Source organism: Manihot esculenta, chromosome 17, assembly GCF_001659605.2.
Source record: "Manihot esculenta cultivar AM560-2 chromosome 17, M.esculenta_v8, whole genome shotgun sequence".
NCBI classification, from domain to species: domain Eukaryota; kingdom Viridiplantae; phylum Streptophyta; class Magnoliopsida; order Malpighiales; family Euphorbiaceae; genus Manihot; species Manihot esculenta.
The window spans coordinates 24,250,050-24,267,497 of NC_035177.2; the positions used below are offsets into that span (position 1 = coordinate 24,250,050).

A 17,448-nucleotide genomic window follows, 5' to 3' on the forward strand; every position below is an offset into this window, starting at 1 on the left:
TAACAGTTGTAAGTGCTCTTTAATGATTCAAAAATTGAATTGCTACTTGCGTTAGAGTTTAAATCGATTTAAAGTTATCAGAACTCGTAGTAAATCTATTATATATTTTGTTCCATCTGATATAATCATAAATGTAGAATGATAATATTTATTATATTTCACAATTGAGATTACAATATATTTATACATGAAAAACGGTATTTAAATGAGAAAAAAAATTAAGTCTATGATTATAGAATCTATAAGATTAAGCAATTGACCCATCAATCATTATTTATTTTCTATATTAACATATTTACTTCCTATAACACTAAATATGGTCTTAAAAATATACATAAATATTTTATCTTATGAACCAAAATACGACATATGCATACATACACGACTGAAAACATAAATTCATACAAGAGCTCTTATCAAATATTCCAATATGATCATCAATACATAATTTAGTTCAAACATCACTTAAATTTAAAATTTTTATACAATAAAATCATAAACAAAATATCAAAAAAGAAAACTCCGGTAAAGCATAATTTTAAACCACAATTTATTTTATATCTACAACTATACTATTATATCAGAACTATACCATAAATATTGCTGACCTCCCGAACTAACTTTGGTCCTACAAACTTGGAGTTAGGGGAAAGGGATAAGGTACTAGAATCTAGCGAACAGAAACATAATCATAAAACAGTTTAATAAAATATATGATCATATGAATGCGTCATAATATAAATAATTCACATCAAGATGGACTTGTCACTAGTAACCCTCCATGTTTTTAACAGTCTCCGATCGACAATGGGTGTTCCTCAGGACTTTTTCTTAAATATAACATAACATATTTATAGAGTCAGGAGCATAGAATAGACACCCTGATCTTTCCCTTACATAATTTTAGGAGCGTAGAATGGGTCTCGATCTGAACTTCCGTATCCGTCATATATCATACAACATGTTCGAGGGTTAGTGAGCCATCCATATCTATTCACAACAATAATTAATTATGCAATGCATTATATTCGTGAATTTTAATGCAAAACAACCTAATTATATACACATGACATTTTTTATGCATGTGCATGCTTAAAATGTTCGATTTTTTTAAAATAACAGTTTAGTTTAGTTCTACTCACATTTGGCTAACGTAAGTCTAACTCTGAAACAGTTATCTCATTGCTGATCTCTACGGTCTTTCAAGTCTAATCTTACGCAGATAAACTTAAATAAGGGGTCAAATATAACTTTTACAACTCTTGAAACTATTATAAGAAATCCCTACAAACATATAAGAAAATATATGGAAAACGAGCTGAAAAAGGCTAGACAGGGGACTTTTGGTGGCAGGTTCGACGGCCTAAAATCCCCTTACAGATCTGAAAGTCAAACTTTTGAAGGCATGTTAGGCAGCCAAAAAGCATCATTCACAAGCAGGTTCGACAGCCGAATCTGGGTTCTTTTGTAATACAGAACCTAATTCTGCCTTCTGTCCACAGCCCCCAAAATACAACCAAACTCTTCCACAGCACAAAGAAGCATCCAACATTGATTTAGAAGGTTCAGAACGACTCTAGAAATACCAAATCACTGACATGTCGAACAAGTTATAAAATAACATACTTACTTTCTATTTTGCTAACCAAAATTTATAAATGAATATTTTTAAAATATTTTATAATTTTATTTTAAATGGAGATCGGAGAAATAAAATTTATAAATCAACAAGTTAAAAATATCTTATAATCTTTTTTTAAAATGAAAAGTGAGAATTGAAGATCGGAAATGGAAGGTTGAAAGAGTAGTTGGATGAGCATGCAAGTGCAAATATTTTATAATTTATATGAAGTATAGTGGAGGCAAATAAGCTAAAATAAAATAAGCCACTGAACGACGTGTCGTTTGCTGGTTAGCAAGCGATTCAGAATGCGTAAATGATAAATGTATGGTGACTTTTGTTCCCAGGATTCCCATTTACCAAATCAAACCAGGAAATTCAGGTCGTGGGCGCAAGTGAAAATCACAGCCCCACCTGATTCGATCCGCGACTTTGACGAGTCTCTCCCGCCCAGGACCCAAAATACTTAACAACTACGATTCCGTTGCCTTCAAATTTAAGCGTCTCTATTCTTGCTATTTTATCTGCAAAACAGATCTTCACAGAGAAGAAATAAATACAAAAGAAAAATGGCGGGCTGGTTCGGTTCTGCGCCCGAGACGATGATAGTTACCAACACGCCGGCGGCGGATCTCGCCTTCACTAACCTCGCTTACTGCTCGGGGTCCGATCTCCACAACTTCGCTGTTCCTGGAACCAAGCTATTCATGGCTTTAATCGCCGACTCCTTTGTTCTATCTCTTTCATATCCTTTCATCTGCATTCTCATTTTCTTTTATCTAATCTCCTAAACTCCAGACTTAGATTAGCATTTTCTTTTCGGAAATCGGGTGTTCATTTTGAGATAAAATTTGTTGTCCAATATCAATACCGTTGCATTGGTGAAATTCAGAATTTGTGTAACAGAAATAGAATTGATTAAGAGTTGCTTAATTTGCTGCCATTTATCGTGTGTTTAGTATCACTTTAATCAAATTCAATAATGAAGGAAAGCAGGTAGTTGAAATGCGATTTAATCGGGTAATTTATCTTAGCAACACTTTAATCAATCTCTTAAAGTTCAATTCCATATTTTTTGTGGCCTTAACTAATAATTACTCCTCACGAAAATATTCGTCCTGGTCATATTGCTCTGAATCTTATTCAACGTCGGCATGCAAGAGTTTCTACTGGAGACTCGATTTCTGTGAGCAGGTGCAAATTGATTATGTCTCATGCCCTGCTTATCTTTCGCCATTACCGGTTGCTAATTATATATTATTCTTCTCGTAATTCTTTTAGGTTTATTCCTCCCGACAATTTTAACCTTGCATTGCTGACACTTGAGCTGGAATTTGTGAAGAAGGGTACTAAGAACGAAAAGGCACGCAAACCTGGAATTTATTCTATTTCCTTATTTTGTGTCTACTAATTTGGAGCTTAGGGAATGGTGATTTTATCTATCCTGGGAAATATTTAACCTCAGAATAAAGTTCGTATAACTTCTTGAATGTAGGATAGAAGGAATGAATGACTTGTGTTGTTCTGTAGGTGGATGCTGTTTTACTGGCTAACCAACTCAGAAAGAGATATATTAATCAGGTAGAATTACTACTTGTCCACTGTGTACTAATCATGCTCCTGAATATTACTTGTTTGTTTATTAGACTGGAACTATATTGTTTACTGGAGTTCTCTAACTATCAATTTTAATTGCTGAGCTGATTAAGGGAAGTTCTGAAAAGATGCTTATGCCTATTAGATGATTGACGCTATGTTATATCGGAATTTACAAAATTGACATGAAAACGTTCATAAATCAACTCCAACTGAATTTAAAGCAAATTGTAAGAAGTTAGAGCTTTTACCTATTGTGCACTAGATCAGAGCTCTTTAGGATGGCTTGATCATGTGTAGGACTGATGACTGTTTGAACAGCAATTAGATTTTGACATTTGTAGAAGATGATTTGGATGAGGTGGAAGAAGTTGTGTTTTGTAAATGAAAGACTTAATGGCTTATGATTTACTTAATTCATGGCCTTAGGTAGATTTGAATAGTGGAATTGTTTCCTCCAATGCTGCCGGGTAAAATTTGAGATCTGTTACTGGACAAGTCCTTGCTTGCATGGATTGCTTATTATTTATATCGTATCATTTCCAGGCAAGGTAGAAAAAAGTTGAAAGAACTATTTGACAAGTTAGCATGACAAAAGTAAACTATTGGTTAAGTGATTGAATTTTCATTATGAACAGATGTGTAACTTTGAAGAGATGCACCAGAATTATGAGTTTATTTTTTGCTTTTGTGCATTTTCCATCACATGAAATGGATCCATTTTCTATGAAGCTAGCAGCTTTGTAACTGCAGGGGGCTAATTATAGAAACAGCATAGACTGGTCATGATAATTGATCACATTTGATCGTAAGAACATGGATATTAACCTTATGCTGTTATTAGTGCCTTTCTCTCTCATTCCTGTATGTAGATGCAAATGACCAAACTAGATTTTTCAATTTATTTCGTTTTTCTCACTTATGGGGCCTAGTTTTATTCGGTTTAATCTTTGGGGTCATATTTTGTTTCCTTACAGAATTTGGCATTATGTTATGCAGGTTATGACAACAGGACAAAGAGTATCGTTTGAGTATCATGGAAACAATTATATTTTTACAGTCAATCAAGCTGTTGTAGAGGGCCGAGAAAAATCTAATGATGTTGAAAGAGGGATGGTTTCAGGTGACACCTACTTCATCTTTGAAGCAGCAAATTCAAGTGGCATAAAGGTCAATTTAAATATCTATATTGTCAGCTTATTATTTGTTGTTTTTGTTCAACATTTCTTTATTATTTTTTACAGCTGCTGATTTCTGGACTTCTTAATTTTTAGATGGTGAAATTTATTATGGCTAGATACATACTTGTACACTTGTACTTTAATTTTTTTGCCTATCAAACACTTCAACTTCAATCGTGACCTAATAGGCACCTAAATTTTAAAAAAATATTACTTTTAAACACAATTTTGTCAAATTCATAGTGTTAAAATTGTGTTTAAAAATAAGTTTTTAAATTCATGGTTTTAAAGTTGTGTTTAAAGGTAATTTTTTAAATCTATGGTTTTAATATTGTGTTTAAAAGTAAATTGTTTTTTTTAATTTTAGGTGTTTAAAATATTTTTTTTTTAAGTTTAGGTGTTTAAAAGTAATATTTTTTAAAGTTTAGATGTTCATCAAGTCACGATTAAAGTTGAGGCGTTTGATAGATAAAAATACTAAAGTACAGGTGTGTAAGTATGTATTTTGCCAATTTATTATTGTACATCTTCATGGCATGACCGGAATTGTACTTGCCATGCTCCTCAATTTTTCCTTACTTCTTTGTTTTGATTTCACATGCTTTTTTTTTAATGTGCATTTACGTATATTATTTTTCTTTATTTCTATTGATAATGCTTTTCCCCCTGTAGTGTCTGTGATGATTTTTCAGCTCTGATGCATTCATGCAGTGTCTGTATGATATGATAATGAAACAGTACAGTTTCAGGTTTCAGAGAATTTGCACCTGGCAGACACATGCTTATATGGCATGATGATAGACGTGTAAAAAAATTAAATTTGTTCTCCTAATTTGATCTTACTTTTCAATATTATTTTAATTGTACTTCTTGTCTATTTGATACAATGATCAGTGTGGAGAATACATTTCTCCCTTTCTGTTGATTCTGGTTGAAAACTATATTGATATTTTGATATATGCTGCCATGCAGATTGTTAATCAACGTGAAGCTGCCAGTAGTAACATCTTTAGGCATAAGGAGTTTAATCTTCTGTCACTTGGTATAGGTGGCTTAAGTGCAGAGTTTGCAGATATATTTCGAAGAGCTTTTGCATCGCGAGTTTTTCCACCCCATGTGACAAGCAAGTAATATGACTTATTCCTTAGGTTAAATGCATCTACATCTTGGACTTTGTACATTTATGTTGTTAATAATTAAGCACTTGATGCTCTAGATTGGGGATTAAACACGTAAAGGGCATGCTGCTTTATGGGCCTCCTGGTACTGGAAAAACTCTCATGGCTCGTCAAATTGGGAAAATGTTAAATGGGAGAGAACCAAAGGTTTGGAATCTCTTTTCATTTTTATGCTTGATTTACTTGATTTATTGCTCTGTGGCTAATGTCAGCTTTGCAGTATTTTTTATCTTCTAATTTTAGTCATGAGGTTTCATTTTATTTTTTATATCTAGATGTTAAAATAGATGTAGAATTGGGATTAATGACATCATGAACTATTTATATGGTGATCATAATTGCTAAATCTGTTTTCATGACTCTTTGGTGCATTGAACTGATTGATATTTTTGCGACCTTTCTGAGAAATAGAATATGATTGACATTTTTGGTTTATTGTGCATATAGGATTTTAAAGGATCTTATAAGCCATCCATTTGATTCATTGCCTATCATGTGAGCATACCTTGCATAAACTTCTGGAAATCAGGCAGTTAGATTTTGGCATTGAAGTTGTAGTTTTCAGTTACTTAATACAGTTAGCATGTGAAAAATTGAACCTTAATTATAATATGGGCCGGGTTACTGATTGTAAAGTTTAATATGCTTTGGAATCCTGAGAGGTTTTTGTAGCTAAACTAATTTGATTTGGTTCAGCATAGTGTTGACATTTATTTCAATTGAATTACTTGTTCCTCTTTGTGTTTTGGTACATATTCCTTCAATAATTGTAAGAAATATGGTAGATAATTGCAGAACTTTGTGCTAGTTAATTAAGATGAGATTTAATATTTGTTTGACCATGTGCAAATGTTTTCTAGGATGGAACAACTATTTTGCTTATTAGTATGTAAGTTTTTAATGCTAGCAATCCAGACTATCTGTTTTTGGTTGAAATTGTGCTAGATTGTTAATGGCCCTGAAGTCTTGAGCAAGTTTGTTGGTGAAACTGAAAAGAATGTTAGAGACCTGTTTGCTGATGCTGAAAATGATCAAAGGACACATGGTAAGGACCTTTATGAAATATGAATAGAGTGTTATTTAGATATCTGTTTCTTTTTTGTAAATGATAATGACATCACATTCCTTTACTTCTCAGGGGACCAAAGTGATTTGCATGTAATAATTTTTGATGAGATTGATGCTATATGTAAGGTATGGGATTTCTCAACGTATTAAATCAGATGTACCTTTTAATAGAGCAGGAGTGACTTTGCTGGAATTGACTAGTATCCGGTTAAAACTGATAGCACTTCTGTGCTGTACACTGTTGTAATTCTGTGACATTTTTCATTTTTAAGCTTTTCTCGTGGGTTAAATTTATACTAGAAAACTTCATCCATTGTGTTTTTGGTGCTGGAATGCTTGAATATGCATGATAATCTGTCTATGAATCAATGCTCATGAGTATTCATGTGCATTGGATTTGAGATGTTTGCTACTGTAAATATGAGATTTTTTTCATTTTTCTTTTATATAAAGACTATAATTCATTATATTATTATTATTATTTGTAGTCAAGAGGTTCAACAAGAGATGGAACAGGAGTTCATGATAGTATTGTGAACCAGCTACTTACAAAGGTTAGTAAATAATTTTAAGTGCTTTCTAGACAAGTCTTTATACTCCAAATATGTGGGTTTTGATGTCAGAATGCGCAAGAAATGCCATCAGCATGATCAGAATACTTGCTTTTCAGATAGATGGTGTGGAGTCTCTGAATAATGTTCTACTTATTGGAATGACCAACAGAAAGGATTTGCTTGACGAAGCACTTTTGAGGTTACTCTCTTCCTCATTTTCTCTTCTCGTGCCATATTATTAAACATGTTTGGTTGTGTTAAAGATAGAATAATAAAAAGATCGAAGAAAATAACACGGGAAGATTTATGTGGTTTGGCTGGGAGAACCTATGTTCATGGACACAAAACCTTGGAGCTACATCTTTATTCAATTGTGTGCTCTATTTTATAATACAAAAGCTTTGCTATGATGGAAGACCCAAGGGATTCTCCAACTAAATAGAAATATAAGATAAATTACTCTAGCTATTTAGAACTACAAATCCTACACTAAATAGAAATAACTTTCCATAACAGGTTGAAAGCCTACTATAGAGTTTTAGTTATTTATAGACTCCCAAGTGAGAATAAGTTGTTGGGTGGAAAATGGTCAGAGCATAAATAAAGATTTGTGTTATAAATTAAGTGAGGAATTTACATTTGTAAATAATGAATGAATGAATTTATTTGTATCTTTTTTACTTCTCATGTGTTTGGATATGGTCTACAGATTGATTTCCTTGAAACAATTATTCTTTGCAAAATTCCTTCACCATAACTTTTGAATTTTTTGGTTTGTAGACCTGGGCGATTGGAGGTTCAAGTTGAGATAAGCCTTCCTGATGAAAATGGTCGTTTGCAAATTCTTCAAATTCATACCAACAAGATGAAAGAGAATTCTTTTCTTGCTCCTGATGTGAACCTTCAAGAGCTTGGTATTGTATTCCTAATGCATTATTTTGGGGTTTATTTAAACTTTGGACAGAATTTTATATTAAAGTAGCTTTTTCTTAAAATCTATGGAAGGGATGTTTCATTATCAGGATTTCCAAATTGTTGGATACTATTGAAAACAAAGTAGTCCTTTTTAAGAAGGCCTGTGGTTATATGGGAGTGACATTGGACCTGTTGGTACTTTAGTATGAGGTATGATATGCATAAGCCCACCCTTTTAGATCTCATGGTTTCCTCCTAAAGATCAGGTTGAGAATATTGCAACTTTGTGAAATTTGTTTTGGGAGGAGGAAAGGTTCCTATTTCACTTTCTAAACTTGAAATGGATTTATTTAGTCTGATTTGTAAGATAACAAGATTCTGAGGATTATTGGTGCATGAAATAATTATTCTTGATCTAGCCTTTCTCCACTTAGATAGGGGATGTTTTTGTTAAATTGCTACTTTTTCCTTATGGGCCCATGTGGATGGATGAGAGTGATAATCTTGAAACCTTGCCTATGTAAATTATTTTAAAGTTTCTTCAATTAATTGTTAAGATGTTGATTATAATTTGAGCTGAATTGCTTACCAAGAAGAAAAAAAAACTGATGAACTCTATAAAGGGTGTGAGGTCATTGTTTAAATTGTTATATTTGTGTACAGCTGCTCGGACCAAAAATTACAGTGGGGCAGAACTTGAAGGTGTTGTTAAAAGTGCAGTGTCATTTGCTTTGAATAGACAACTAAGTATGGATGATCTTACCAAGCCAGTAGATGAAGAGAATATTAAAGTTACAATGGATGATTTCCTACATGCACTGCAAGAAATTGTTCCTGCATTTGGGGCTTCCACTGATGACCTAGAACGATGCAGGTGGAGTAAAAACCACTGTACTTTAATGCAACAAAAGTTCATATACTTCATAGTTTAATACATTAGCAATCATCTTTTTAGGCTACATGGCAGGCTTTCAAGAAGTCATCAGTCTTTTTAATGATTATGTGAACCTCACTTCAGCCTTCTGAATATTCCATAGTTTTGAACTTAAAGCTCTGGATTTCAGATTTCAGATACAAATTCTTAATTTTACATGGAATTCGTAAATAATTTGTTAAAATGAAAATATGAGACAGCTCTAAATAGAATCTTGTCAAACATCAATGCCTAAATTTTGCCTCATATATTGTTTGCTCTAGACTTAATGGCATGGTGGAATGTGGTAATCGACATGACCATATTTATCAGAGAGCTAGGCTACTGGTGGAGCAAGTTAAAGTTAGTAAAGGAAGTCCACTAGTCACTTGCCTTCTGGAAGGCCCAAGCGGCAGGTAGAAATGGTCCTCACTTTATACTTAAGTTGATCTGATCAGTTGGGAATTTTATGAATTTTAATTTAGTTGTCTTGGACAGTGGTAAAACTGCTTTGGCAGCTACCGTTGGCATTGACAGTGATTTTCCATATGTGAAGATAGTAAGCACTTTCCAATTGTGCATATTCTCATTCTCACTATGAAGAACTTTTCTTTTTCATTTATATATTTTTTATTTCTAACTTCTCTAGTTTTATCTCTAATTTGGTAGGTCTCAGCTGAATCAATGATTGGCCTTCATGAGAGCACTAAATGTGCAAAGATAGTTAAGGTTCGTTAATGGCGAGTTCAAGCCCTCTTCTTCAAAACCTCGAGGGAAACTAGTTTTTTGTTTCCTTTTTCTTCTATGTTCTTTCTATATCAAATTGGCAACTACGTAGGTTTGTTGGTTTGCTTGCATGTCGCTAGTTGATTCCTGCACCATGTAAGTTATAAGTGTTGTGTACTTATATTCAATAGGTTTTTGAAGATGCGTACAAGTCACCACTAAGCATTATAATCCTTGACGACATTGAAAGGTATATGCTTCTAAAATTAAAATTTCATTCACTTTAACGACTGAGAGCCAAATCAACCCCTTCGTGAATCTTCACGGAATACTTCCTATGATTATGTATCACTTTAATTATTGTTGCAGACTGCTGGAGTATGTTGCCATTGGACCTCGGTTTTCAAATTTGATTTCTCAGACATTGTTGGTTCTCCTTAAACGCCTTCCTCCTAAGGTTTACTTCGTCTCTTGCTCTTTTTGGCTGCAGTTGAAGAACTGTAATATATTTTTCAAGATCATGTCTCCATTTCTGGGATCAACTGTTAAATCTGCCCTTTTTTGAAGTTAAAATATGAGAGAGAGAGAGAGCCCTTGGCTTTAGGGTCAGATTTGAATCGAATATATAGTGATAAAGAATGTGTTTCTCTCTCTCCATGTCTCTGGGGCAGTATTTGGACTTGGGAACTTTGGAATGGTCATAGTAACATCAATTCATGCTTTTCTATTATTTGATTTTTTATCTATTGACTGTTTCTAAGGTCTGTGGATACTGGTGTAGCATTCGTGATTCTTTGATGAAATATCCCACATAAATTTATATATCTTACATCTTCTGCTCTGTTTAATTATTTGTGAAATATGATAATGCACTAGTTTTTCTGACCTTGCCAAGCATGATTATCCTATCTTTTGAACTTTACTGTCAGGGAAAGAAACTTATGGTGATAGGGACAACAAGTGTAGTTGGCTTTTTAGATTCAATTGGCATTTGTGATGCTTTGTCTGTCACCTATAATGTTCCCACGTTGAAGGCAGAAGATGCAAAGAAGGTAAGCAATTTGCTTTTATTTCTTTGGTTGCTTGGTGTCATTTCTTTATCATCGTTCTGGCCGATTGTGGAAGGGGATATTGAAGCCCCACGTTTATAAAATCTGGCAGCTTTGGTCATTCTAGTTCACATTTAAGCTCTATTCGTAAACCAGAAAAAGAAAAACTACCCCAGTTTGAATTTTAGATTTCCTGAAGGTACCCTATCATTCATATCACCTGGAAATGCAAAATCCTATCCTTTATTTCGATATAATTTGATGGTGGACCTTGCCCTGCACTGATCTTTGTGCTCAGCTTTTAGTTATAACTTACTTTTGTTTCCATACTTTTCTTTCTTGGTGCTTTACAACATGGGAATACAAGCAATTATGTCAGATTCCAAATTATTCATTAGCTACGCTTAAGAATTGACGTGTATGTTTATTCGTTAGTGACGATAAGTTGCTAACCAAATAAAGATGGTGCAACTGAAATTTAACTTTTCCTAAATATTAGGAAACCCATTCTTTCTTTGTGGTCATGGTGGGGGGGAGGTTTTGTACTGAAATGATGGGCTGAAACGGTGTTGATATGGTTTTTACCTTGCAATTATAATGGGCAATCGACATCCTTCAGGGAGAAAAAAAAAAGAAAAAAAAAAAAAGAAAAACAGGAGCGCTTTTCATTACTTGCTTGCAAGGGCAATTTCTTTCGGTTCTAGCTTCACTCAGAAATTCAAACTATTCTAAAACTGCCATGGAGGCTGAAGATGGCTTGTTTATTATAAGAGAGTACCTTGTAGATAATTGATGCTACCAAAGGGAAGTGTGCACTACACTATAGATGCCAAGTGCGCGCGTGTGGTTTCATTCCTAGCTTACCTTATGAATTCTTGATTTATTTAATGGATAAAATATTGCACAAAATAGCGAGTCATCTTTCTAAGTTCCTTCCTGTAATTTTCATTTTTCCCTCCAGGTACTGCGACAGCTAAATGTTTTTGCTGAAGAAGATGTTGATGCAGCTTGTGAAGCATTGGATGATGTAAGCTTTATTATTATCTTAAAATGCTCTTTTCTTTTTTCTTCTTTTCTATTTGACAAATTTTTTCGAATTTTTATTTTTGAAAGCTACTCAAAATTGAGAATCAAAGGAGATGTAATTGGTTAGATTTTGCTATTTATCTATTAAGGTTTCGTTAATTGGCAGTGCTGATCATCTCCCGAAACCATGGCTTTTTATGTTTGTACCGATAGTAACAATTTAACCTTGTTTCTATTCACCATATAGATGCCGATCAAGAAGCTATATATGTTGATAGAGATGGCAGCCCAAGGTGAGCAAGGAGGAGCTGCAGAAGCAATCTACTCTGGCAAACAAAAGATTAACATTGCTCATTTTTATGATTGCCTTCAAGATGTTGTACGATACTAATCCAATCTCCTTTCCTTTCCCTTGTCCACTTCAGCCATCCCTCCATCTTTTATTTTTGGCATTGGCAGCTTTTTTTTTTTTTTTTTTATAACAAAGAATAAGTTAACCCAAAGGACATGGACGTAAGGTTAGAATCCCACGTCAATTATGGAAAATGATAATGTGTCTTTTATATGAGTCATACACACTCTTCCCTTTTAAGTTAGTTTTTAAGGTGAATTAGATCCGTTTCAAATTTAATATTTTATCATCGATTGTGTTATTTATTGATGAGGTTAATCAAAATAATTTCTTATCAAATCAATATGTCTACAAGCTAATGAAATTAGAAGACAAACTAAAATTTAGTATAAATTTAATTTAATAAAAAAAATAAAAATAAATTAACTATAAAAATTATGGATCAGAATATTTCCCATGGCTGCTAATATCATTCCAAATGGGAAACAACTGAAGACAGCATTTGGTAGTAAAATAAGAAATTACAAAAACCCATATAATACTTCTATAAATTCATAAACTGAAAGGCAACAGACTTTCCCTGCTTTTATAGAATCCACGGGAAGGATTAAACTTCAGAATTTTATGTTCAAAATCAATTGAAAACTAGCACCATTATCTACAGTGGAAGCAGCTTTGCAGACCCTGCATTCTTTGTAGTTTGGTTGAATCCAAGCGTCACCGTGCCGTGTCTTCCACTTCCATTTCCTGATTTTTGAACTTCCTTGGTTTTCTGTAGAAAATATACATAAAAGAGAGGGATAATGGAATAGAATTTTAGATGAATTAAAAAACATCGTTGGGTAGTTTAATAAATTAACACGTTCGACTCCGTTTTTCAAAGAACTCGTTAAAATATTTTTAAATTTTGATTATGTTTCAACTCTATTCATTTAGCAAAGAGAGGCAAGTATCAAGTCTCTAGTCTCTCAACCCTCATTTTTCGTGGTTGCTCTATAATGGGTTTTTAAAATATTGAGCATTATAAAAAAAAAAAAAAGAAATTTTTATTTAAATCAGAATCATTTGAATTTATAATGTAAAATAAAAGTGAGAATCACATAAAATTTTTTATATTTATATTATGGGTCATATAAAATATGGATATAGCTAGAAATTAGATGGAAGTATTAGAGTATTTAACTGAATCAAAATTTCTTTTCAAAAAAAATAAAATTTAAGAAAACTTTAATGGATTATTAAAATATGGGACCAACTTATTAATAATAGTAAGATCAAGGACGTTTTTGTCAATCATCCATAAACTGAACAGGAGAGCGATTTAGAATTAACGACCGTTGAAAATGTTGGCAAATTCGACCGTTGCGAAGGTTCATAAACCACAAATCCCGAGTTTCGAAAAACGGAGGCCGAGGCTCTCTACTGTTTCTCTTTCTTCTTCAATTGCATTCATTGCTGTCTCTCTATAGAAATTCACAATCATGGCCGATCAGGGCACAAACCCTTCAATCATGGATCCAAAGCCACCACATCCACTTCACCACATAGCAGAAACACCAACCCACAAGCTCCTTTTGAAGCAGTGGCTCAAAGAAGAGGAGCTAATCCTAATAAGGGTAGCTCTTAAAGAGACCCAGATGGATTCCATCCGTAAAGAGATCACACAGCTCTACATATTTTTTTTCCTCTTTCACTCCATTTCATTGCTCCTCCTCTTCAATGCCTCCTCCAGAGACCCACCTGGAAGTGGGACCTCCTGCAAGAGATCATGGATCCCATCATTGTGTTCTCTTTTGTGTTCTATGGGGATAACCTGGGCCGTTAGATATAAAACTGAAGTAGAACTCCACTTGGAGAAGTTGTTGCAGAGAGAGAAAGAGGATGGGAGGTTGTTGTCTAAGTGTGTAGAAGAACTAAAGAAGAAAGGAGTAGAATTTGATCTTTTGAAGGAAGTAGATGCGCTTAGGAGAGCCAAGAGTTTGCGAGTGGAAGCTAAGGTGGTAAGGAAATGGACTGCAAGGGATTTTGAGACTCTGTTCTTCTTCACTGTGTCATTTCTGGTCATGGGGTTGACAAGGATCATCTTGTGTAGTTAAGGCTTTTTGGGGATTTTGAATTTGATATTTCTTGTTTCTGTCATTGAATTCAGTAGCAATGGAAATTGCAGAACATTCAGTTCTGCTAATTATGACTTGGGTTATTTATAATCGAGGAAATTAACATGGAATAAATTTATGCTTTAGGCTATAATTTTCTGTATCTGTTAAACTTCTTCCTCACTACCATAAGGTTCCATGGCATTCACCATTAATCTTTTCTTGCCTGCCAACTTCTCCATCTATATGGTTGTAATTTTGCAGATATGGAAACCAGGCAGCCATAAAAGATTGCAGAGAACTAGGAATCAGAATATAGTAAGGCAGCTAGTGTTTATGATTCATCTTTAACTGTTTCAGCATCAATATTCAATAAGCCCCAATCTTGCCCATGGGAAACGCATGCTACTGCGAAAGCCATTCATCATATCCAGACAAGCTTTAAAAGGTAGTTCAATCAACAGAACTGCAAATTCAGTTGTGGATTATTTAGTTAGTATTTGGTATTAAGTTTGAGGGTTTAAAAAACTGCTTTTTAAAAAAAAAAGTAAAGCCGTTTAGAATTCTCATAACTAAATTATTTTTTAATATTTTCTAAATAGGTTAAGAAAGTGCTTTCTCAAATTATGCCTCAGAAATAGCTTTTCTTGCAATTGGCTTACAGCAAGATGAAAGGTAATTGAGGTCTAGTAAAATACACTAATTGAATTAGTACTAAGACCATGTGCTTCAAGAATTGGAAAGAAATAAAAGGAAAAAAAGCCCATTAAGCAGGAAAAAAGCTAATTTAATTACAATCCAAATCACAATTATCCATCTAAAAATAACACAGTGCTTCACTTATTTATTTATGACAACATTTTAAACTTTAAACAACTAAAACTCATTTAGGCAGTATGTCTCCTGAAATTACACTAAATATATAACAAAAGGAAAGAAAGATAATAAAAAAATTAGTCATACTTTTCTCTCCATGAATAAACAAGGAAAAAAACCCAGGAGAGAGCTAATAAGATATCGCCAACAGTCTGTCTCATCCAATCCCAAGCCAACACATCAACCCTCCTTTCAACATGAACCCTCCAAAGAGCCATGAAAAAATGAAGAACCGTGCACCCTTTGGCGAAGAAAGACTGGAAGTCTCGATCTTTTACAAAAGAGACCATGAATATGAGAAACCCAATAGCAAAAAGCAGCAACCCAGAAAAGGAATCAGAAGTCCGGATCAGGAGCTGGTCATGCGGGGTGGAACCCATGAGCTTGATGGCTATGTCGAGGCCGTGGGTGAAGGTGTAGATTTCCTTCATGTGGAACATCATGAGGCTGCCGCTAGTTATAGCGATGAGGGAGTGGAGGATGCAGATGATAGAAAAGGACGAGGAAGGCGATGACATCTGGGTTTGATCTAATATGAAGCTTAATCCCTAAAAAGGAAAGCTACTTGGGAAGGCGAAGGATTTCCATGGCGGAAATTATGAGAGTAGAAGACGAAGATCGAAGATTCCGTGCAAACGGAGGCTTAAGAGTTGCAGGCGAGGTGGGGCAGATAAAAGATTCATGTTGTTGAAGATAAAAAGGATCTCTTCTGGGGGACCCACGGGACTACTCGTCCGTATTCTACCCATCACACGTGCTAAGCGTGCCGACCTTATAAAATAACTATTTCAATTATTTGGCATATAAATTATAAAACTCCCTATCCTCTCTCTTTTTGTTTTTTCTTTTCTATAAAAATTCCAGAAAGAAGGAAAATATCAACAATTGAATTTCAAGGTAACTAACTAAATATTATTCAGTATTAAACAAATTTTGCTCAATGTGTTCATTGAAAATATTTAAAAGAATGAAAATAATGTGTTCTTTGTAAATTTTCAAAAAAATAAAAATAATCCTGATATTTCATAGTTATAATTAACTTCTATTTAATCTGGAATCAATTTTATTCCTAAGTTTGCAAAGTAATCCTATATATTTATAATGTTGGTTTATATGTAAAGTATTAAATGATGCTAAAACTTAAATAAAAGATTTGTTATTTTCATAATTTAATTAAAAATTTATTGATTTAACATTTAGATTATTAAAATTGTATAATATAATGAGAAGTTAATTAATCTTATTTATTATAATTAATTAACAAGAGATAATCTTACAAGAAAGCTGTAAGATAAATTAATTATTATAGATTTTTTTTTTTTTTGAAATTAAAAGGAAATCATACAATTATCAAGTTAAGACTTCTCATGAGATTTTAGATTCAAATTTTCTTTGCTAACGTGAAGGGGAGAAAATTCCTTGATTGGGTCAATCCACCAAGTCGCAAAGATCAATAAAACTTAGCTGTAGTTTTTTGGGATCAATTCTGGTTGGCTGAATTACAAATTGAAACCAATTTGATTTTTGATTTATCAGTTCAACCGGCTGATCGAGTCTGCTTTTTCCAAGTTTAACAACAGTGAATAATACTATACATTGAAAAGTACATGTGAAATTCAAAGAAAAATTGGTTAAGGCGTTACCATCATGTCATTGTAATGATCTATCACCTCACATTCATAATGGTTGGGGAACAAAGAAACAGTTAATCGGTTGGCTCTCAAGATCTGCCATCTCCAAAATCAGATTTGGTTGGGGAAACCAAAGCAAATTCTTTCTTAATTCAGACTCAAACATAATAGACAACTTCCTTGAAAGAAAACATTCTACTGTAACAAGTTTACCTCTTTAATCATGGCCAAAACATGCCATGTGAATAGGCTATCGGATACATGATTCTAGCAATTTCATTGTCCATGCCTGGAGCATTCAAAGGATATGATTTGCCTTAACTTTGAACTGCTAGAGAGCAAGATAAATAAATCTTTGGGCGTTATTTGGTTTAAATGGATTTCTCAAAAAGTAATTTAAAAAAAAAATAACTTTGATTTGAAATATAAAAAAATGTCAACCAAACAATAGAATTCCAACATTTCATAAAATTTTTTAAAAAAAATTTGAAATTTTTTAGTTGAGTTACCGACCAAACAAGCCCCTGGATTTGATGTTTGCCAGCAAATTTCCGCATTCCTTGTGCTAATCCTATTTTTTGTTGAGAAATTTTTAAATAAACCTGATTCACTGTAGACTAGACCTAAGAGATATCACCTGTTTTTTCATTTTTTCATAGAGGGAAG

At 33.4% G+C, this 17,448-nt stretch overlaps 3 protein-coding genes across 3 annotated transcripts; 2 read left to right on the forward strand and 1 right to left on the reverse strand.

Annotated features, from left to right (window-relative positions):
• The first annotated feature begins 1,976 nt into the window (after positions 1 to 1,976).
• On the forward strand, positions 1,977 to 12,466 carry LOC110604472 (vesicle-fusing ATPase). Its single transcript, XM_021742647.2, has 21 exons — positions 1,977 to 2,366; positions 2,720 to 2,815; positions 2,903 to 2,984; positions 3,152 to 3,202; positions 4,217 to 4,387; positions 5,371 to 5,525; positions 5,615 to 5,723; positions 6,522 to 6,621; positions 6,715 to 6,770; positions 7,133 to 7,198; positions 7,315 to 7,397; positions 7,979 to 8,112; positions 8,777 to 8,987; positions 9,311 to 9,442; positions 9,525 to 9,585; positions 9,696 to 9,755; positions 9,944 to 10,002; positions 10,122 to 10,209; positions 10,682 to 10,804; positions 11,763 to 11,828; positions 12,075 to 12,466. The coding sequence occupies exons 1-21, from the start codon at positions 2,191 to 2,193 to the stop codon at positions 12,216 to 12,218; spliced, it is 2,223 nt and encodes a 740-aa protein (XP_021598339.1). The 5' UTR covers positions 1,977 to 2,190; the 3' UTR covers positions 12,219 to 12,466.
• A 1,081-nt stretch (positions 12,467 to 13,547) lies between these two features.
• Positions 13,548 to 14,429, forward strand: LOC110605271. Its single transcript, XM_021743708.2, has one exon. The coding sequence runs from the start codon at positions 13,661 to 13,663 to the stop codon at positions 14,273 to 14,275; it is 615 nt and encodes a 204-aa protein (XP_021599400.1). The 5' UTR covers positions 13,548 to 13,660; the 3' UTR covers positions 14,276 to 14,429.
• A 662-nt stretch (positions 14,430 to 15,091) lies between these two features.
• LOC122722285 lies at positions 15,092 to 15,811 on the reverse strand. The gene has a single exon (XM_043952617.1). The coding sequence runs from the start codon at positions 15,667 to 15,669 to the stop codon at positions 15,229 to 15,231; it is 441 nt and encodes a 146-aa protein (XP_043808552.1). The 5' UTR covers positions 15,670 to 15,811; the 3' UTR covers positions 15,092 to 15,228.
• Positions 15,812 to 17,448: the final 1,637 nt, after the last annotated feature.

Excerpts from the sequence above, each read along its gene's own strand:
- LOC110604472 (XM_021742647.2), top strand. The coding sequence starts at position 2,191 with ATGGCGGGCTGGTTCGGTTCTGCGCCCGAGACGATGATAGTTACCAAC. Across the intron at positions 5,724-6,521 it reads TAAATGGGAGAGAACCAAAG|ATTGTTAATGGCCCTGAAGT; the intron begins GTTTGGAATCTC and ends AAATTGTGCTAG. Across the intron at positions 6,622-6,714 it reads AAATGATCAAAGGACACATG|GGGACCAAAGTGATTTGCAT; the intron begins GTAAGGACCTTT and ends TTTACTTCTCAG.
- LOC110605271 (XM_021743708.2), top strand. The coding sequence starts at position 13,661 with ATGGCCGATCAGGGCACAAACCCTTCAATCATGGATCCAAAGCCACCA.
- LOC122722285 (XM_043952617.1), bottom strand. The coding sequence starts at position 15,669 with ATGTCATCGCCTTCCTCGTCCTTTTCTATCATCTGCATCCTCCACTCC.